The sequence below is a fragment of the Gopherus flavomarginatus genome, chromosome 3, assembly GCF_025201925.1.
Source record: "Gopherus flavomarginatus isolate rGopFla2 chromosome 3, rGopFla2.mat.asm, whole genome shotgun sequence".
NCBI lineage: Eukaryota > Metazoa > Chordata > Testudines > Testudinidae > Gopherus > Gopherus flavomarginatus.
In genome coordinates, this window is record NC_066619.1 from 287,259,292 (window position 1) to 287,282,546 (window position 23,255).

Genomic DNA, 23,255 nt, shown 5'->3' on the forward strand with positions numbered 1-23,255 from the left:
AGGGGGCAAGATGGAAGTTTCGCCTAGGGCGCAAAATATCCTTGCACTGGCCCTGCCCACCTCCATATCCTCATTCCTGTTTGTCATCCTTCCATTATCCCTAAGCTCCTCATTAGCCTCATTAAAGAGTGAGGCAAAGTACTTTTTTAGATATTGGGCCATGCCTAGGTTATCCTTAACCTCCATTCCATCCTCAAGTGTTTAGCGGTCCCACTTCTTCTTTCTTTGTTTTCTTCTTATTTATATAGCTATAGAACCTTTTACTATTGGTTTTAATTCCCTTTGCAAGGTCCAACTCTACATGGCTTTTAGCCTCTCTCACTTTATCCCTACATGTTCTGACCTCACTAAGGTAGCTTTCCTTGCTTCTTCCACTCCTTGTAGGCTTTCTGCTTTTTCTTTATCACCTCTCTGAGATGCTTGCTCATCCAGCTTGGTCTACAACCCCTGCCTATGGTTTTTTCCCCCTTTCTTGGGATGCAGGCTTCTGATAGTTTCTGCAACTTTGACTTGAAGTAATTCCAGGCCTCCTCCACATTTAGATCCACAAGTTCTTCAGTCCAATCCACTTCCCTAATTAATTTCCTTAATTCTTTAAAGTTAGCCCTTTTGAAGTCAAAAACCCTAGTCCCAGATCTATTTCTGTTTATCCTTCCATCTAGTTTGAACTGAATTAGCTCATGATCACTTGAACCAAGGTTGTCCCCTACAACCATTTCTTCTATGAGGTCCTCACTACTCACCAAAACCAAATCTAAAATGGCATCCCCTCTTGTTGGTTCTTCAACTACTTGGTGAAGAAATCCATCAGCTATCACATCCAGAAAAATCTGAGCTTTATTATTCTTACTAGCACTTGTCCTCCAGTCTATATCTGGGAAGTTAAAGTCTTCCATGATCACACAATTCCCATTAGTGTTTACTTCATTAAAAACATTAAAGAGGACTCTATCATATCCAAATCAGATCCCGGCGGTCTGTAGCACACCCCAGGCACCATCTCAAGGGAGGCTCTAGTAGCTTTCTTTCCCAGTGTGATTTTTGCCCAGACAGACTCTGTCTTATCCATTCCATCACTTCTTATTTCTTTACAGTTAACCTTCTCATTGATGTACAGTGCTACCCCACCACCTTTGCCTTTATTTCTGTCTTTCCTAAACAGCACATAGCCTTCAATACCTGTACTCCAGTCATGACTACTATTCCACCATGTTTCTGTTATCCCTATAAGATCCAGTTTCACTTCCTGCACCAGTAGCTCTAGTTCCTCCATTTTGTTACCTAGGCTCCTCGCATTAGTGTACAGACATCTTAATTTTTCATTTTACAAATGAGCTTTCAGTGACCTCAGCTGGAACTCCCCTCCCTGGTACACAGAAATCCGTAAACAAAGGGTGTCCCAACCCTCAATAGGAGCATGGACATCGACTGTGTAGGTCAGCCTGTTACAAACCATTTCTGTTAGCTATACAGGCAGGAGGACGATCCCTGCTGGAAAGGGTAGAGAACGGAAGCTAAAACCAAGATGAATGAATGGAATTCTAGAAAGCCAGTGAAGGAATATGAAGCAAGGCCAGATGCGGCTGCAATGAGCGCCAGGTATATTACGCCTGCATTGTTCTGGATGCATTCAAGTGGGACAATGTGAGAGTCATGGAGGCAAGAGAGCAGGAATTTACAGTACTCAAGGTAGTTTAAAAGGTGACCTGCAAAGGTTTTTTAATTCTCTTTCCCTAAAACTATTGTATTATGTATAAAGATGACCTAAATAGTCGATGTTAAAACAAGTGTTTTTATTACCTTTTACGTTAGCAAGATCATGAATGTCAAGTCTGGGTTTGCTGGAGGAATCTGTGAGTATCTCAGATATTTATTGTGAGCTTCCAAAGTGGGAGTGTTTAATCCTGAACAGATACTCCATTCTCCAAAGCATTCATTAAGCACTGGAGTAAAGCAGATATTAACAAAAAACAAGAGTTTTAAACCATCAGATTAAACAGCCAATCCCAGTCACTATCTATGTTTTAATAGCTCTCTGAAATCATCCACTCCATATGCAGCGGACATCAAAAAAAAACAAACAGAATGTTGGGAATCATTAAGAAAGGGACAAATAATAGGACAGAAAATATCATATTGCCTCTATATAAATCCATGGTACACCCACATCTTGAACACTGCATGCAGATGTGGTTGCCTCAAAAAAAGATATATTGGAATAGGAGAAAATTCAGAAAAGGGCAACAAAAATTATTAGAGGTTTGAACGATTTCCATATCAGGAGAGATTAATAAGACTGGGACTTTTCAGCTTGGAAAAGAGACAACTAAGAGGGACCACAACAGAGGTCTATAAAATCATGACTGATGTGGAGAAAGTAAATCAGGAAGTGTTATGAGAAGGAGTAAATAACGCAAGAACTAGGGGTCACCAAATGAAATTAATAGGCAGCAGGTTTAAAACAAAGCAAAGGAAGTATTTCTTCACACACCGCATAGTCAACCTGGGGAACTCCTTGCCAAAGGATGTTGTGAAGGCCAAGACTATAACAGTTCAAAAATGACCTAGATAAGTTCATGGAGGACAGGTCCATCAATGGCTATTAGCCAGGATGGGCAGGGATGGTGTCCCTAACCTCTGTTTGCCAGAAGCAGAGAATGGGCAACAAGGAATGGATCACTTGGTGATTCCCTGTTCTGTTCATTTCCTCTGGGGCACCTGGCACTGGCTAGTGTCGGAAGACAGGATACTGGGCTAGATGGACCCAGTCTGGCCATTCTTACGTTCTTATAAACAGGGTGTGTGTGGAGAGAAAGCACATGCCCCGTTTTTTCATCCTTTGAAAATCACCTTTTCCGACCAACATGCTGCTTTAAGAATTAGCAGCAAGCACCATGCTACACTCAACGCAGGCAAACACCCTTATTGATCGGATTGGAAATTTCAGAGCATCTCACTTCAAACCCATTCAGACATTCACTTCCTTTCTTTTCAGTTTAAGAGAGGGCACTCAACCAAGAGAAAGAAAGGGCCTTTTCCCTAAGCTGAATAAGCTCCTCCTGAGGCTGCAGCGAACCAACTAGATAATGCATTAGCAAGAAATGAATTCCACAGATTTTACTGGAGAAGAACTTGCAAGATTTCATAAAGGTCTGTATCTAGCTAGCTTTTTATACAGTGCTCATTGCCATGTAGCCGAGTACCTTAGCGCTGCATCTAAGCAACTGGAGAAACCCAATGACCAGATTAGAAGAGAATTAAGAGTCTCTGGAATGTTCTGTTTTCCTGATTATTCTAACACACAAATAAGCTACAGGAAGAATACATTTGCAGAACAGAATTATTTTCTGTAATGTTATGAAAGGAAAAAACTGTGGCCCTTTCTTATATACATTACCAGACCAAAATCCGTTAAAATTACCTGAATCCAGTTTAGTGTACAGAAAGCTAACAGACAAGCCAGGAAATTCCTGCTGTGCCTTTCATCAGTCTTTTTCTCACCAACTTCCACAATCTTCACTGCTAAGGAAAGGAAGACTTTACTTTTCTTTGCTACATATCTAGTCATACATGTAAAGTCCCTGAAGGTTACTTTTAAACTGGTATAACCTTATTGAAAACAGTTTCCTGCGAACCACAAAACAAACATCTCTCTAAAATCATCTTTGAGGGAGACAGACTCTAGATGCAGTGGACAGAAAGGGATTTATGTAAACAGTCTCTCTCTGTAGTTTTGGAAGCCACTTCCATGAATACCATCTTTTCTACAAGGTTACTAGACGTACTGTCCTATGCAGATGCAGTACATTCTCTAGCCTAGCGGTAAACCTATTAAATCATCCAAGGCCCTGTCAACTGATGGACAGGTGAACTGGTTGAGCTAATAGTTTCTCCTCTGTAGTAAGGGGAGGCCCTGAAATATAAACCCTCATCAGAGGCTCGGTATGAGGCCTTAGGCCTGAACTAAAGGAATGGTCAAGACTCTGCTAACATAAAGCAAAGTGAAGCTGTGAGCCAGAGGCAGGCCCTGCTCATAGAAGCTGGCAAGGAAAGGGCTGATGCAGCAAAAAGAGACGTACCTAAAAGGTACTGGACACCAGATATCAGAACATTCGCATACTCATACACCCCTCACAGTTAACAAGGAACAGGCTGACCCATCCCAATGACAGGGCCAAGAGGGTTCTGGAAGTACACTTAAGATGTACTCTCCCTCACATCTGAACTGAATGGTATTTGCTATTAAGTTTTGAATTAATAAAACGGCATCTAGGAAGAGTTTTGCCTTAATTTGCATCATTTCTCATTCCGTATTAATGCACTTGCATTAAACTAACTTGCATGAAAATAGTGCATCAGTTTCTTAGCTTATTTCTCATTGGAAGTCAATAGTTGGTTGCTGTAATTATTAACACAGTTGTCCATTGGTGTCCTGGGGTATGTGGCACCTCACGTGATTAATAACCCAAGACACCCACATCATTCATGCAAGTGTCATCAGCACCGAATGAGGGAAGAGAAAACATAAAATGAAACCTGGGGAAAAGAGATACTAAATAAAACGGGTTTCACAGTTTATGAGGTACCAGATGTGCCTTTATTTTATTTTTTTTTAATCGCTTCACACAGCGAAGTTTCATTGTCAAACTAGTAAGAAAGTAGATTAGAAACCTGTTAAACTTGATGGCATGCCCATGCCACCAGGAGTGCCCAGGCACGTCTGGTTTGCAAATTGTAGCTCAAAAAAGCCTATTTTAAATTTACAAACCTATTGTCATCAGTTTGGACACAGCAAGAACATCTCACAATGGAAATTTCCAGGATGCCACCCTGACCAATGCAGTCCACTGCTCCAAGTATATTCCAAAGGTTCCTTTTAAAAAGGGAACTTTACTACTGGCACTGTTTACCAAAACTGGTAAGCTACAAAGAATTATTCTCCAAAATCTAGACGCTCCGGCCCCCAGCAGCCTAGCCAAACTCCTACCCCACCAGAGCTTCTGAAATGCTGACAGACAGCTGTAACAAACCCCAAACCTGCTAAGCTGGAATGGCCGCAACAAGGTTTTCTGCAAAGCAAAGTTCACAAGCCTCCCACTGAATCCATCCTACAGGAACTTCTCTACCGCAAACACCTGAAAAACTGATTTTTCAGAAGCTCATTTAGCTCCTCTCTCTAGCTACCACTGACACTGGAAGATACTGCAAATAGGTCTCTGGTCAGTCCCATGAAAATATAAATTTTTCACTCAGAACAGTTAGACAAGAGAAGCTAAGTGTGATCCCAGAAGTTACAGACTAGTGCAGGGATCAGCAACCTTTGGCCCGCGGTCCGCCAAGCTAAGCCCCTGCAGAAAGTGGCGCGGGCTGAGGGATGTGCTGGCTGCTGCTTCCTGCAGCCCCCATTGGCCTGGAGCAGCAAACCGCAGCCAGGGGGAGACGCGATCAACCAAACCTGCGGACGCGGCAGGTAAACAAACTGGCCGGGCCCACCGGGGGGCTTACCCTGGCAGGCTGCGTGTTGTTCCCTGGACTAGTGAACATTATCTGTAAAGCTGAGGGAGAAAATCATTGGGGACAGTAAAGTTCCCAGGCAAGAACAAAGAGATAAGCCAGTCTGGCTTTTACATAGGCAAACTGCCTCTCCAAACCGCTCGCATTCTTTGTTAACTCTTTACAGTAGATACAAGAAACAGGGCGGACAACTTGGGCTTTCAGAAGGCTCACAAGAAGCTGTCAGAAAAGCTGGTAAACACAAGGTGACAGATCAAATCCCGTCTCAGATTAGAAGCAGGATAAAAGATAGGAAGCAAGAAGCTGAAATAAATGGTCAGTTCTCATTATGCAAAGGTTCAGAAGATGGCCTGGCTGATCTAACAAGGGAAGTGGAGCTGCTTACCAAAGGCTCACAGATTCATTACAATACCTATGCCAACCAGCTTGCAGCTTTGGGGCAGAACCAGACCCATCAGTCACTGGCAACAGGGGAATGACCCACCCCCTTAAGTTTCCACCAATTGAAACAACTTCCAAAGCCAGGATAATTCAATTGCACTTTCTTAAATTACATATTGTGCTAAGTACAAGTGGAAAACGTACAATTTCCCCTACTGCAGAGCATGGGAAATAACCCCTAACTACACAAACCCAAATCTTTGTGTGTTAATTTCCATCTAAGTTCTGAATGACAATCTCGTCTCCAGGCTGGGCCATACCTTTGCACTTCATTGTTCAGTGAAAGGACATTTTCAGGTAAGCTCAGATACCCCCTATTCTCCATTGTGCTAAGGTTCACAGATCTGCTACAATGGGATTTTCACAGGAGCATGTCCTCACTATCTTCCTTTAAATATACACATCCAAAATGAGGTATGGTACACGTCCTCCATCTTCTCCTGGGCACCAAGGTGTGGAGAATGCTTCTGCCAAAAAAAAATATGACACTGGCTAAAGACCGGATGGCCAATATGTAAAGTCAGGGTGAATTTGGGCATTGATGGCTATGTGGCCACCTAGCAGATCTCAGTGTAAAAGACGCAACTTCTCTGCGCTATGATCGGCAGTGCTCTTAAGGAGCATACTTTGAAGATTAGGGATATTATTTCTCCAATTTACCTTGGGATCAAATGCTTCAACAGGAGTGAGGACTACTTGTCTGAATTACAAGTACAATAGCAGTGGCACCAAATGGGGAGAGGGGAGAAGATGACGCGGATATCAAGATTTTTGCACCTGCTCCTAGTTCCATAGGCTGCAGAGCCAGGGGGCCATGCCCAAACACTTTTAAGCAGCGTTCCTGTACTAACTCCGTACAGCTGCTGCCAGAGCATCGCTCCAGCTGTGTCATTACAACACCACTCCATTTGACCAGGCGAGCCCACCTCCTCCACAGCTGGGCAGCAAGACCAGGTTTCAGTGAATGATGTCGTGACCTGGCACATGGGGTCGCAACTCAACTTGGGCTCCAGATAGCGGGGTGGCTGGGCCAACGGTGCTGTAACTGGACACCCAGGATCTCTCTTCCTGTACAGCAGAGCACAGGGGGGTCCATTGACAATTCGCCTCTTGGTGGCACCAGCCCATGCACCGGGCTGACAAGAGGGGAGACTCCCTTGCTGAGGGAGACCCTAAGTCCCTACAAGAGGGGTGGGGACAAATGGGGACCAAAAGGGGGTCCTGGATCAGAATTTGCCTTCTCCCCCCTGCCCCCTTCCGAAATATCTGAATTGCTGCCTGAATACTGGTCTCATCTGAGAAAGCTCCCTACTTCAAACCCAGCTGATCAGAAATAGGTGCTGCACGGTTTCAGTCATGCCCTGGAATTTCCAGGGGTTCCCTGAGAACAGGAATGGGACAAAGCTGTTCCTGCGATTCCTGAACAGTATTACGGATCACTGCCTCTGGCTACTCTCCAGGGACCTCAATTTAACCAAAGCTGCAGGGAGCAATTTACTCCCAAAATAAGAGAGCCTGGCGCTGATCTGTGTCTACCTGCAGACAAGGCTGGTTTGGAGTCAGAGCTCTGAAGTAACAGAGAGCAGCTGCTGACCTTGCCACAGCAACCTGTACTTGTGTGAGCTACCATTCAAAGAGGTATTTTCTCCTGTTGTAGTTCAGGGACGGCTTCCACTTGCCACACAATCTGTCTTCCTTTCTGTAGCACCTGGCAGGAGGCAGGATTGCCTGTTCACTTTTCTCATGACTCAGAATAGCCTCAGCTTACCATAGGAGCTCCCCACTGTATCCGTAAGAAAGCTAGGAACTGATCTGCCCGAGCGTCTGATTTCCAGGGCCAGAACCACATCTATGCCCAAAGCAAGGGGCTAAGACGACACCTGCATGGACTTGGTGGCCTGTTAGGAGGCCACTTGCAGGTAAAAAAACTGCCCATGTTGGACATTTACCTGCAGGAGAGACTCCAGGTTGGATCTGGACAGGTGCACACCAAGAAAGTGTCTGCCTTTGTGAAATGGAGGCCAGGGGCTAGAAAGAGGTAAAGGATGGGCCAAGGGCTTGTTCTTCTGTAACTAGGCTGCTGCCCCCTTCTTCATCCCAGAGCCAGGTGCTGGGGGGAAAAGAAGTGCTGGTGACTTGCAATAGCTGTTGGGAACAGCCCAGATGTTAGGGTGTGGCAACCCACAGCAACAGCCCAATACTCTCCAGTCTTTTAGGTGTGGCAGGAAATCCCTCTCCGTCTATTACAACTTCTAAGGGAACACCAGAAGGGATGCACAGCTATCGTTTGTCCAAGGTGACTGGAGACTTTCTCAGCATAGCTTCACAGTACTCAGGATTCTAAACAGAAAGTGTTTGTCCTCTATTTTGTTATTTCTAACCGAATATAGTTTATCTATTATTATATAATCCCCTAACTCTGATTTGGACTGCTGGCTCCCCTCTCCAAAGGCAGAAGAATTCTCTTTATGTATGTACACACATGCACGTGTGAAACACACACACATGAATCAGCATGTCTATCATAAGAACATAAGAATGGCCGTACTGGGTCAGACCAAAGGGTCCATCTAGCCCAGTATCCTGTCTACCAATATCAGAGGGTAGCCGTGTTAGTCTGGATCTGTAAAAGCAGCAAAGAATCCTGTGGCACCTTATAGACTAACAGACGTTTTGGAGCATGAGCTTTCGTGGGTGAATACCCACTTCCTCAGATGCATCTGAGGAAGTGGGTATTCACCCACGAAAGCTCATGCTCCAAAACGTCTGTTAGTCTATAAGGTGCCACAGGATTCTTTGCTGCTGTCTACCAATAGTGGCCAATGCCAGGTGCCCCAGAGGGAGGGAACCTAACAGGCAATGATCAAGTGATCTCTCTCCTGCCATCCATCTCCATCCTCTGACAAACAGAAGCTAGGGACACCATTCCTTATCCATCCTGGCTAACAGCCATTAATGAATTTATCCAGTTCTCTTTTAAACCCTGTTATAGTTCTAGCCTTCACAACCTCCTCAGGCAAGGAGTTCCACAACTTGACTGTGCGCTGTGTGAAGAAGAACTTCCTTTTATTTGTTTTAAACCTGCTGCCCATTAATTTCATTTGGTGATCCCTAGTTCTTGTATTATGGGAACAAGTAAATAACTTTTCCTTATCCACTTTCTCCACATCACTCATGATTTTATAGACCTCTATCATATCCCCCCTTAGTCTCCTCTTTTCCAAGCTGAAGAGTCCTAGCCTCTGTAATCTCTCCGCATATGGGACCTGTTCCAAACCCCTAATCATTTTAGTTGCCCTTCTCTGAACCTTTTCTAGTGCCAGAATATCTTTTTTGAGATAAGGAGACCACATCTGTACGCAGTATTCGAGATGTGGGCATACCATGGATTTATATAAGGACAATAAGATACTCTCCATCTTATTTTCTATCCCCTTTTTAGTTATTCCTAACATCCTGTTTGCTTTTCTGACCGTCTCTGCACACTGCATGGACATCTTCAGAGAACTATCCACGATGACTGCAAGATCTTTTCCCTATTGCCAGGTCTTTCTGCACTGATCCACCATACTGCACTCCATGAAGGTTAGAAGGAGAAGCAAATACTGATTTTACTTCCTCCTTGGGAGTTTGTCCCAATGAACCTGCTTTGGAAAAAGTGAGGGGATGAATTGGGCTCAGGTCGCTGAGCTCTCAGTGATCACCCTGTTCTCAAAGAGGCTGGGTTTATTCTTTTCCCTCCCCAACATGGGCCCCTTTGTGTCTCTCTCAAGGAAGGTGGGGTTCAAGAATGGACTTCCCAGAAGTTCTGCTCCTCTCTACTGCATGAGGGGTCTGTTTTTCCATGGGGTGCCTGGGCTATCAGCAGAGAGCCCTGTTACAGAGATGGCAGCTGGAGGGGGAGCTGGCCCTTACTCTCCTCTAGCGTGCCCATGAGGTGGCCGATGCTCTCTACCCATGGCCCAATGGGAGGCAGAGAGGGAGGAGGCAGCTGAGCTCTGCCATCTGTTGGTGCGAGCCATAGGGGCTCAGTGTAATTTTCCATCTGGCATGCTGCCCCTCTGGCCCAACCTCCCTCCCCAACCTGAGATGAGGGTGCTTGCCCCACAGCCAGTTCTTTTCCAATACTATGTGTCGCCTTTCCTGCCTAGGGGGAGACAGCAGAGGTGACCTGTCAGGGCCTGGGCTAAGGGAGGGGAATGCATTCTTCCTCCAGAGCTGGTCACCCGCCTTGAGACTCTCCAAGGGTCTGTCTCTCGTTCCCCCCTCATCTTTCAGCCTCTGGCTTTTCTCACCCGAGCGGGAACCAGCCGCTGCAAACACCTCAGCAGGGGAAGAAGAACTCAGGGACAAATCCCAAAAGACAAACACAGCCCTGAGATGCAGCTGGCAACTGGATAACTCGTTATGGGCTGAATGGTCAGTCAGAAACATGGAATAAAGACTGGGCTTTCCCTGCAGCAGGGAAGAGTGGGGGAGCCAGAGGGGGCAGACCAAACCAGAGGAACTTCAGAGGCAGGGCATCCCCCTTCTGCCAGTGACTGACAAGCTGCAAGCAGACTGAGGTACCCACTGTAACAGATCTACAGACTTTCAAACAATGAAGGTCTGGCCTTTGGCAAGTTAAATTTCTATGATAGGCTAACAATAGTGCCCTGCATGGCTGGGACTGTCTGGTATAGGGCTGGTGGTAGTCAGGAAGGTGGGATGTAAAGCAAAGTGGTTACATTTGCCAATTACCAAGTCAAGGCAACAAAGGATTGTGAGGAATTCTAGGAAGAACTAACAAAAGCAAGTAACTGAACGTTATAAAGGCCGATTGAATTCACAGACTAATCCAAGGTGAGGAGCCCTGGAAGGAATAATTTAAACCAGTCATGCACACTGATGGATTCTAAATTAGTCAGAACCCCTCAGGAAAGGTATCTAGACATCACTGAGAACAGCTCAATCATAACATCAGCTCAATGTACAGCAGTGGTCAAAAAGGCGAGTAAGCTAGCAGGCCATTCTGAAAAGAGACAATGCTCTGGAAAATATGCTGTTATGGAAACCCTTTACTCCATTCCCACCAAGCTTCAGAACCATCAGGTTAGTTCAAAGCCTCCCAGGTGCAGCATTCCTGCAAAACTCCTTCGCCCTAGAGGAGTCATCACCCTGCTGTGCTTCAAATCTGGGTGCTGTAGGGAGACTGGATGTCTCAGGCAATTATGGATGGGACAGATTACTTTTCACACCCAGAAAAACTGTTCATCTCTCTCACACACACACACACAGACTGGCATACTAAAGAATACCAAAAACTGAATATATTTCAACGTACTTATGATTTAAGCACAGATATTTGGGTCACTAATATATGTTGCCTGCACACAACAATTTTAGAGCTCTGTTTCACCATGGCACATAACCCCCCTCAAAATGTGTGTGTTACATTTTGAAGCCAGGATCATATCATCATGTGGGCGCACAGTGATACCTCCCTACATGCATATGTGACTAATTGCACCCTTAAACTGTCACTCAAAGTATAGATCAAAAGTTTGGGGCAAACTTTGAACACAGCAGCACTTCTCTGGAAGTCTCCCATGAAGAGCTTCATGACTGCAAGTTAAATGTGAGGCTAAGAGGATTTTAAGAGGTAGCTAAAGAGGACTTGAAAAAGGAGAGTCTTAGAAATAATTCTAGTCTTCATTTGCGGTAAAGCTAGTTATTACTGAATATAATAATATCTGGTGCTGCCATATTCGGTTCTCATCAAAGGTGATTACTCAAGGATTAATAACAGACCCATCATCCAGTGACACAATGTGGGCGGCTGCTGTCTCATCTAACAGAATCTTAAGCAGCCTGGATCTGTTGCTGTTAGATTTGTAGATGAACTAGCAAGGCGTTGCTGTGACAAAGCTCCTACTGTGTGAGCACCACTCTAGTGCTGGACTCACTCTGGTTTGACACCTAAAAGCAAGCAGTGCAATTTCAAATAAGAGATTAGAAGACTATGGTGGGGCAAGGGCAGGGGAAAACAGGGCACAAATACTTGTCAACTCAGCAAATGGAAAAAATACTAAGCTGAAACCACTAACCCCATCCCTGGGGAGAGAGAATGGGAATCACACAGAAAATGTATGGTTAATATGGTGTTCCAACCAAATGGTTTGGGTATTTCTAGCTTTGCCAATACAACTGATCAGGAGTCACTCAGATAATTAACCTGTTAATATATTAGGTGTTGTATTACTAGCAACACAAGTAAAGTACCACAGCCAACCAGTATCAGAGGGGTAGCCATGTTAGTCTGGATCAGTAAAAGCAGCAAAGAGTCCTGTGCACCTTATAGACTAACAGATGTTTTGGAGCATGAGCTTTCGCGGGTGAATACCCATTTAGCCGGATGCAACCAACCAGCTCTCTCTAGAGGGACTCTCACAGATTTGGTTCTCTTGACACTGGAGTTTCAACATGTAGTTTGAGTAAAATGTAGTTAATGTTGACTAACTTCAGAGCCAAACAAATCCCACCTGGCCTTTGCCAGGGAATGGAATTACAGCTAACAGAACACTAGTGGGAAAGCCTCAGAGCCACCCCATGGATCAGGGACGGAACGTCTTTGAAAATCCAACCTCCGGGAAGCTAGTGGGCAGCACGTACTCCAAGGCCCGGCTGTGAAGAGCCGAGGACAATCATAGGAGACCTAGTCAAGAAGAGGGGTTCGACACACAAGCCACATTCTTTCACCATTTCTGAAGCAGTTTAAGTAACTTTTCAGACACATTCTCCAAGTGACCATCTTCAGTCTTTCTGGATGACAGTTGCTTTGCGCCATGGCCTCTGCTACTTCTCTCATCTAGCTAACCAGGGGTAACAGCAAAGAAACAAAAGCTACCAAGTCATTTTGACGATAGAGACTCTTAAGTTAAACACAAAAATCAACCAATGACTCCTTGGTGTGTTGTCAACTTCCCGAGCAATGCTCTTCACTGGGAAGCCAGGACAGCTGCCCCCTGCATTCTTTCAGTGCTTTTTCCTAAAGGAGGTTTGAAATGAGTTCAGCATAACCTGAGGTGATAAGAAAGGTCTCTCTCTTCTCAGGGTTTGCAAAGATGAAGGAAGACAGAACCATGGCCCGATAGTGTTTGTGATCAACCTCGAGTTACAGAGCACTTTGCCAAGTTGGCAAGCACCAAATAATAGAGAAGCCTGGAAATGCACTAACCTAGCCTCTCCAACACCTAGAGACTGGGATCGGATACTGCCAGAGTAGAGAAAAAGAACAAAACGGCAAAGAAAGGAACTCCAAAGAAAGGCCTCATTGTAAGGCTACTGCTCATTTTAAGTTCTAGTGCTGACTTCACAGTCCAAGCTTAATGGCAATTTGGTAAAACCTTGGGCTTCCAAATATCTGAAAATCATTTCAGCACCTCACAATGCAAGTTGGAAAACAATCAGATGGAAAAAACAAAAGGGGGTAGGACGACAACAACCCAGAATCTTTGTGCTAAAAAGCACTAGAAAGATTCTGTCATCGCTGGAGGCTCAGCTGACACCTCATTACATTATCAGCAATAACTCACAAGAAAGAGACTAATTTAAATCAGAATGGAATGACAAACAATATAATTCAGGCTATTTATCTACACCTTCCTCCCCATCACCCCGGTATGTATTAACGAGTGAGATATTGCTAGTAGCCAGGATGCACAATTCAGAAAATGGGGAAAGCACAGTAAACAATCTATATTTCACAGTAAATATCTAGACCCTTCATTGCACCAGATAACATACAGATATATTGTAGGTGTAATACATATAATAGTTTGTAAATAAGAGCAGTCCCCTGCCTGCCACCCTCACCCCCCCCCCCCACCCCGCAACTTACCCGACTGTATGTGTGTCTCTTGCTCTGGGCCATGCTGCCGTTGCTCTATTTTAATGATTTTTTTTTTTTTAAATGATGGTCTTAGTTCATGGCTAGTAGTAATTCAGGAAGGATTTGGCTGTTCTGTTCCAGCTGATTCAACCATACCCGTACCCCAAGCCGCACTCTGTCTGGCCACACAGAGGAAAAAACCCTTTTCTGTTAGAGGATTCTTGAATACATGGATATACAAAAATCCAGCCCAGCTGACGGAGACTCACTTTGCGCTAGTGCTGCTCCAGACTCTTGTCACAGATTTTGCCAGCCCCCTGGGTCCTAATGCTAAACAGTTTTCTATTCTAAAGTGGAAAAGAAAAGGCAAGCTACCTGGGCCGGGGCACTGGAGACACAAAAGCCATGAAATGACACCAGTGAGCTTCTCCGGACCAACACCAAAAGCAGCTACATGGGACACAGCCGTGTCCTCTTTGGAGGGAAGCGCTGGATATGCGGTGTGATATGCTCCTCATTAGACAAGGCCAGCCACATTCCTGCTTGCATGCAGCTGATGATAAATACCCAACATGAAGAATTCAGAGTTGCTGTGAATTTTACTTAAAAACAGATATTTTGAGTTGCTTTTCTCTGCCCTCCCTTCCCAGCTGGACCTGCTGGTTCTCTGGGTTTGCTCTACATCCAATCCACGCCTCCTCCAGCCAACGTCTCGCCGGTGCTTCCCTGGTGTCCCCAAATGAATATATAGGAAAACAAAGCTGAAAGTGGCCATCTGACACACAAAGCCATCTTGCTATTTACAGATCCATCGGCCCAAACACATTCTTACCCTTTAGTATATGACTTAAAATTCTTACAAAACTAAGCAACGCTGCAACCCAGGTAGGACAGCAGCACAGGTGTGGAGACCAAACAGTTAATCGTGAGGCATTTTTAAAATCAATAATTGCTCTTTCTATGGCTGATCTGAATAGATGTCTAATTAAAGTCATCAGCCTCTCTCTTCAGGGCTGCTTATAGCATTAATTGCTGCCTGTGAAACAGCAAGCAGGGGCTAGGGAGGAGGGGATATGCCTGACAGGAGGTTTTGGCAAAACTGGGGTTCCCAGTGCGTTCCTTCATTATTTCAGGACATCATAGCTGCACTAGTGTTCCAGAAACCATCTTCCAGTTCTTACCCCCTCCTCCCACGCACACTGCAGTCTCTGAAATGGGCCTCTAGGACCCTAGCTTCCCCTGTGCTCAGCACCAACTCGGCAGATGCAACTCAACCTTGCACTGAACTACCTCAACTTTATCCCATTCATATTCCCAGATGTGTCCAAACACTCCCCCGCTCTCATAACACAGCACATCTGGGTTGTTAAATTCTCACCCTTCAGCTCCTGATGGAAGATAGGAGTACTACGGATGTGCAGCTGACTGTATACACTGCTGACTACAGAAGAGAAAATTAAAAGGAGGAAGTCCCAATCCTTTCTTGGCCAGGACACGGACTACATGGGCCAACAGGCTCTATTCCATCTCTGATTTCCATGATTCTGATGGAAAATTCTAATTATAGAAATGTAGAACTGGAAGGGACCCTGAGAGGCCGTGTCCACCCCGCTGTACTGAGGCAGGACCAAGTATCCCTAAAGCATCCCTGATAGATGTTTGTCTAACCTGTTCTTAAAAACCTCCAATTCCACAGTTTCACAGTCTCCTTGGTAATCTGTTCCAGTACTTAACTATCCTTAGGAGTCAAAAAGTTTTTCTTAATATCTAATCTAAATATCCCTTTGTGCAGATTACATCAACTGCTTCCTGTCCTACCTTCAGTGACATGGAGAACCACTGATCACCATCCTCTTTATAACAGCCCTTCACATATTTAAAGACACGCCTGCCTCTTTTCTCAAAACTAAATATTTCCCTTTAAAAAAAAAATCTCCTCATAGGTCTTACTTTCTAAATCTTTATCATTTTTGTTGCTCTCTTCAATTTGTCCCCCCGCTTTCAGTGTGGCACCCCAAACTAGGCACAGTATTTCAGCGGAGGCATCACCAGTACAAAGCAGAGTGGACGAGAACCTCCCATGTTTTACATAAGACACTCCTGTTAATACATCTCAGAATAGAGACTCATTCAATTTGTGATCCATTACAACCTCCAGATCCTTTCCAGCAGTACTATTGCCTACACAGTTATTCCCCATTTTGTATTTGTACATTTGATTGTTCTTCCTAAGTGTAGTACTTTGCACTTATCTTTGCCGAATTTCATCTTGTTGATTTCAGCCCAGTTCTCCAGTTTGTCAAGGTTTTCTTGAATTGTAATCCTGTCCTCTGAAGTGCTTGCAACCCTCCCAGTTTGCTTCATCTGCAAATTTTACGAGCGTACTCTCCACCTCTTGTACAGCATGTAAAGATTATCTGCCACAAAATCTGAAGTTTAGTTTGCAAATAGCTCTCACTTTAACCCTCCCATTTTTCATTTACTGAGAACTTTTGGATAAAGTTTTCTTTTGGGCTGAAAGGTTCCATGCTTGGTCACAAGTCCAAAGGATGAGTTGTCTTTCTGGGTATGTGAAAGTCTGAGTTAGCTTAGTGGAGAGAGAAAGCATTTCTCCTATTTTAGACCAATCATTTTTGCAAGTGACTAGCTCAAAAATGGCTGAAAAGGTTACATTGTGCAGGTGGTTAGATGTCAAAGGTACCATTTGAATAAGATGTAAAATCAACTAGGATTAAAAGGAAACTTTTGATTAAATATAATACACAAATTTCTATTAGGTGTTTAGTTTTCTAAATAGGTTTATAACTCCCATAATGCTATAGCCTAAATTCTTATTTTCTCTCCCTCTAACTGCTTTGCCCCTTCAAAAAAAAATATATCAAGGATGTTAGCTGGGAATACCTAAGTTAATGCAACAGTAACACTGCAAATCTGACCATAGAAAAGTCAATAAATGCAAGAAGTCGGACTCAAATACCAACTCTGCCACACTGCACGTACAGTGTTAAGTTACTGTATACTAAGAACGGAATCAAGACTATTCTATAAATTCAATGCAGCTGAGCCAGTGCTACTAATGGAACCTGATGTTTTGCATTTCCTGGGAGCATTCGGTTTTTATACACATCTCTAGCACCTTTCAATAAGGATCTCAGAGGGCACAAAGATTGAGAAGAATTATTCTGTGGCAAAGGCTGAGAATGAGGAATACCAGAGTGCTGTGTTCCCAGCTCAGCCACAGATTTGCTCTCTCTCCTTGGTCTTGTCACTTCAACTCTGCATGTCTCAGATCCCTGTTAACTCGGACAGTGGTTTTCAACCTGTGGTCTGCAGACCCTTGGGGGATCCACAGACTCTCTCTAATGGGTCTGCGAAAGGTTGTTGTTACCATAGAACAGTGGTTTTCAACCTGGGGACTGCAGACTATGTCTAGATTTCTAAAGGGGTTCACACCTCCATTTGAAATTTTTTAGGGGTCTACAACTGAAAGAAGGTTGAAAACCGCTGCACTAGGATAAAGATAATCACTCTCACAGGACTCTGGTGAGGCTATCTTAAGACCTATAGAGCACTTGACAATCCTCAGGCAAAAGGTGCTAAAGAAGGGTAAATAGGATTACTACAAGCCTGGAGGGTGGGATATGCGCGTTGAAATTTGGAAACTTAAAACACCCACCACCATACTCGACCGGCGCTGGGGGCAGGTTCCAGTACTGTGAAAGGGGAGTGGGATCCCAAGTTGAAGTATTACCTCTCCTCACTCCCCTGCAAGGAGTTTCTTTTCCTCAGCACACAGGGCTCCCTTCTCAGGGCTAACCCCTTTCTCTGCCTCCACATCAAATACTGACCTGAGACACTCCTCTTTGTTCTGTTGCACTAACAATGTCTACAGCAATGGACAGGAAATGCTGGAAGGTAGTGTGCTGTACACCAGTGCGCCATAAGGTCTCTGCTCAGCCAGGACTCTAGGGGCCATGAATTTGCCCACCCTAGGAGAGAAATGGCTGGCAGGATTCTGAAGTGTGTAACCCCCATAACTGTGCAGAGGATTCTGTAACTGCCTAATTATCTGGGTAGCTTACCAATATTGCCTGAGCATAGGCATTGTCACAAGGTCTGATAATGGATCCAAGGACTATTAACAAAGAGTAATGATAAGCTAGCAGGACAGAATACAGAGCTGGGTGGGGAGGTCAGTGGGCTGCCATAGGAGTTACATCTGTGTTAAATCAGCCTTCTTTTAAGAACAAGGATGGCCTTGCAGCTAACGCACAGGACTAAGAGTCAGGAGACCTGGCTCTGTACAGATGTTACTGCCTGGCCTCAGCTTAACCCCTTTGGGCCTCAGAATTCAGAGAAGAGCAATAACCAACGGTTGGCCAGCAGGGCTAGATCTACGAGGAAGGATTAAAAGAATTAAATATGGGCAGAGCTGTTTGGCTGAACAATTACTACTAAAAAAAGAACAGGAGTACTTGTGGCACCTTAGAGACTAACAAATTTATTTGAGCATAAGCTTTCACGGGCTACAGTCCACTTCTTTGGATGTAGCCCACGAAAGCTTATGCTCAAATAAATTTGTTAGCCTCTAAGGTGCCACAAGTACTCCTGTTCTTCTTGCGGATACAGACTAACACGGCTGCCACTCTGAAACGACTAAGTGAAGGTCAGAGTGTGACAACATTGGAAGGGTGCAAACCCCAACCAGAGAGAGGAATTATCTAGAAACATATGACAGGGCAGAACTACAAAGGATGGGACAAAAATCCAGAAAGGTAACATTTAGGCTAAATATCAGGAAAACAATCTTGACAGTGAATGGCTCTGACTGTAGAATCACACCCCAGAAGGAGGAGAGCTGTTGTACTCACTCCCTCTGAAGCACCTGGCATTAGCCACTGTCAGAAGACAGGATACTGGGCTAGATGGACCTTTGGTCTGACCCAATATGGCCGTTCTTAGGCCACTCAGCACATTTAAAGCCAGACTGAGCAAAAAAATTAGAAAGTGCACAACAGTCAACAATCCTGTGCTGGTCACTGAGCGAGAACTAGATGAGACCTAGTCTTCTCTCTCTAACATCCATACATTTGAGTCTTCTGTCTAGATTCCTAGAAGTAATGAGATATAATTATGCAAAGGGAAAACTCAGGCTGAACATCAGGAAGACTTCTCTACTAATAAGGTCAACTGTAGGGAGGAATAATCGGAGCACTATCTTTGCATTTAGACCTGAAAACAGAATATATATACATATATACATACACACACACACACACACACACTTCCCACTTTCTTCAAGCAAAATTTAAAAGGTTAAATCCTGATGTTTTGTTTTGCTTTTTTAATTTCCCCATGGAGCCAGCCCCCAACTTTGTTGAGGTGTTGCAGCATTGTCCAATTAAAAAGCCAGTTGCTCAAATGGTCAACGTCTGTCAATCAACTTGCAAATAAGTGACCTACACCTTCACCAGGCCACTTGAGTGCCTGCTGACAGTGCTGGTGTGAAGGCCTTCCCCAAGCCCACACAGTTCCACTCTCCCCAGCACAACACACATTGTCAATGACAGTACTGTCCAACTGATGATGCCTTTCCACTCTCAGTAACAGCAGCAGCAGATTCATATGGCTATGATGTAGCCACAGTGGCTCGTAGAATGGATTTCCATCTTTAATAGTCCCTTGCAAGTCGTCTTCCTTCGGCAAGAGTCAGCATAGAGGATTTCAGTTTCTTAAATCCCTCAAAATTGCATCTTCCAACCTCATTCACAGTTGACTTTGTTGCTCTTCTTCCTTCAACCTGAGCTCTATAAACCTTCTGTAAAAGCATACATTCTTCTGCACGCTGGACACGACCCCGCTACTGCAGTCGTCTTGTTCTCAACTGCTGCAAGATTGCAACTTGCCAAGATCATCTAAATATCTCCTCATTTGTGACAGAAATCAGACCACACTGTTAAGAATACACTGTAACTTTCGATCCTGACAACTGCTTGGTTTCTGCTCCTCGGCTGCTTTTAATTGCCATGTTTCTGATCCATTTAATAGGAGTTATCACTACCGAGTTGAACACTCGGTTCCTAGTTGTCACACAAACATCCCACAGAGGCTTCTGAAGATCCAATGCCAGTGATGCAAGACTGATCCAACCTAAGACTTTTGACATAGAACTTCCTGTTGTCAACTGACTACCCAAACAGATAACGTTATTCACCCATTCAATGTCACTGCCATCTACATGTAGTGTTGGCAGGTCACTCCTTTCTGTTTTATAGGAGCACACACAGCTCCTAGTATATCAGGCATTTTAATAGCTACTCAGGGACTTTGATATCATCATACAGAAGCTGAAAATATTTATATAAAACCTGGGAGGAAAGTCTCTTATTTGAAAAACAAAACCACAGTTGACCCCAAAATTGCTATTTTCACCCCATTTTTAAACCCTAAAAATCTAAAAATAAAACCTGAAAGATACCATCTTACAAAGGAAGTGGTGGAGGCCTCGTCTTCTGGGTCACTGAAGGGAACACTTCTGCCTTGGCTTCTAGTAGGACAGACAAACAGAACCAAAGAGGGCACTCGTTTCTAGAGTTCTAGGACTGGGACCGGGTAAGAACAAAGTTCTGCCTCCTCTGTGACAGAGCCTCTTAAAACAGTGACACCACAAAATGACTAGAACGTGAGCAGCAGCGATGGCTGCCAAATGAGCCTTCAACAAAATCCCTTGAAATCCTGCCACAAGGAGAAAAGATTCCACAGCTATTGAAATAGGTCAAGAATGAGAACAGAGCCATCTGTGTCTCATACTTATGGAAAGTCTTTGCCACTTAAAGGCACGTGTCTCAAGAGCTGAGGCTTGAGAGATTCCAAAATTTAATACCTCCCAATCTCTCTCTCTCACACAAACACAACCAGTCAGCCCAAGAGCCAACGTGCTACATGGAGGAAAAACTGGATCAGAATGGAGGGGATTCTGTTCCTTGTAGGAAAGAGGGAAATACAAGAAGAAAAGCATCATGAATAGAGGTGTCTGAAAACAGAGACGGTTCAGGAATCGTAGCATCTGGTTGGGCCTGCTGGCTAATAAGCAACACTGTCCTGCCGTGCCCCACGGAGCACCTTGAGAAAGAGAGAAAAGCAGCTGCCAAGAACAGAGCTTTTCCAGGGAGGCAGGAAGACATCCATAAGTCCATATTAACCAGTTACACTGCTAAGGCAGAAGCAAGGGAACGTTCACCTGGTGATTATGGCAAAACAACTGCCAGAGGTAACTCCATTAGCTCCCCTATCTGTAGGTACATCTACGTTTCTGGTGGCACTGCACACCAGCTAGCACAGGTATGAACAGCTGTGTAGACAGAGAGACATGGTTTAGGCAAACAGACTAGACCACAGCAGAGCACGTACTCTACATGCCTGAACCCTACGGAATACACCACACAGCTCTCTACATGCCCAAGCAGGCTTCCCACATCTAAACTCCTATTGGGAGCGACGTAGCGTCCAGCTGCCGGAGCCTATCCCCCAGCAGGGAAATGCTCTGGCAGGGGGAAGCCTGCCAGGAAATGCTTGCAACACATACATAAGTGACCCTCACTCCCTTCAACTCAGACTGGTGACTGCAAGTATACTACCCCCTGCAATAGGCAAGCAGAGACCATCTCCTTACCTACGAGACCTGAGCCCTCCCACAGATGATTGAGACAGGCCACTGCTACTGAGCAGTCTGCAAGGATCTGGAACAACCTAGCTGGGATCACTAAGGAAAGTGCCAGAGTCAAACCTATAGTTCATAACTGTAGCTGCGGTGGACAAGAAACTTGTTTCTATAGCTGTCCTGCACAGCAGCCCTGATCAGGGTTTGCTAGGCACCAGCTGTCCTGCGCAGCAGCCCTGATCAGAGTTTGCTAGGCACCCAACACACATTTAGGAAGACACGCTCCCTGCTCCAAAAAACTTATAATCTAACTCGACACAATGGAGACAAATGGAAGTAGAAGGGAGACTAGTGTACACGCAAAGTGAGCGGGATGATCTTTGGCACATGATATGTTAACTCCAGGCACATGATATGTTAACTCCAGTACTTTAAAAAATGCATGAACTTACTTTTATTTAATTTTATTATGGGGCCAGGTATGGGGCATTAGCAGGAATAGGTAGGAGCAAGGGAGTGGTGGGAAGGAAGGAAGGCGAAAGGAGGGGAACTGAGGGGGAAAGGGAGCAAGGAGAGCAAAGCTGGTAGAGGAGGTACTGAGACGGAGGGAGTGGGGGGCAGTCAGAGTAACATCCAGACTCAAATCGTAGACAGCAGTCTGCAGATACCAGCGGCCTGCCCAGGGCACACAAAGGTATTAAGAGCCCTTGCTGCTCCCAAGGACTGGCTGCAACACTACCAGTCCCTGTTCTACTTTCCCCAGCCCCTTGAGGGAGGGGTGTTTGCAGGGATCTGGTGCACTCCTCCCGCCCTTTGAACCTCAAATGCGTACACCTTTTCTTTCCGATGCAGACACTGCCCCAGCTCTTTACGCCTGTGTCGCTCCAAGACACTAGAGCTGTAGTGTGCTTCGCACAGGGACCAGCTGGAAATGAAAAGTATTGCAGAACAATGCCATACATTTAAGCAGTGATTCATAGACAGCGCACATTGCATTGTAGTTCCCACTGACTCCAATTAGCTTTAGGATGGAGTCCCTGGATAGGTCTATACTGCAACCACAGGGTGTGACCGCAGTTCATGTAGACAAAGCTGAGCTAGCTCAGGAACCAGAGCAGCAAAGCCACAGCAACATGCATGCCAGGGCAGGCTAGCTGCACAGCTACCCAGCGGTACAGCTGGCCTTGTACAGCCCATGCTGAATCTCAAGCTGCCGTGGTTTCACTACTCCAATACCTAAACTAGCTAGATTAATGCTAGCTCAGGTACGTCTACACATGCAGCAATCCCACCTTGCAACTGCAGTATAGACATTCCCAAAGATGTTTGTCTTGGCCTTGAGAGTCCTAAATGGCTGGATCACGGCCACCGAGGAATCTGCCTTGTTCCATGACCAGTGTAGGTGCTTGAGCTAGCCAGCCCTGGTTTCAAAGGAGAAGACTGCATGCATGGTGCTTTCCATGAGACTCTAGAACATGCTCCCCTGAGTGCTGCTCAGGGCATGAGCCTTTTGTCAGGTAGGCCTCAAAATCCTTTGGGGCAGGGGTCCCTAACGCGGTGCCCACGGGCACCATAGCACCCACCAGGGCGTCTAAGTGCGCCCGCGTACTGGCTGGCTGACTAGCATCTGCCGAAATGCCGCTGACAAGCTGCGTCATCCAGAGGCATTGCTGTCAAAATGCCACAGATTTTCAGCAGTATTTTGGTGGTGACGTCTCTGGATGATGCTGTTTGTCGGCAGCGACACCTACTGATGTTGCCACTTGTCAG

The 23,255-nt window shown here is 45.1% G+C and overlaps 1 protein-coding gene across 12 annotated transcripts in view; it reads right to left on the minus strand.

The window, feature by feature from the left end:
* Positions 1 to 23,255, minus strand: part of DCTN1 (dynactin subunit 1) — a 134,683-nt gene that overhangs the window by 99,388 nt on the left and 12,040 nt on the right. For 6 of the 12 annotated variants that reach the window (XM_050944877.1, XM_050944871.1, XM_050944870.1 and 3 more), the window contains exon 1: positions 13,835 to 14,093. The exons of 4 other annotated variants lie outside the window; for them this stretch is intronic. In XM_050944877.1, coding sequence (XP_050800834.1) covers positions 13,835 to 13,867 — 33 coding nt within the window. In that variant the 5' untranslated portion in view covers positions 13,868 to 14,093. Of the gene's footprint in view, positions 1 to 13,834; positions 14,094 to 23,255 lie in introns of those variants that run through there. 2 more of the 12 variants (XM_050944879.1, XM_050944878.1) reach the window with 1 other exon arrangement.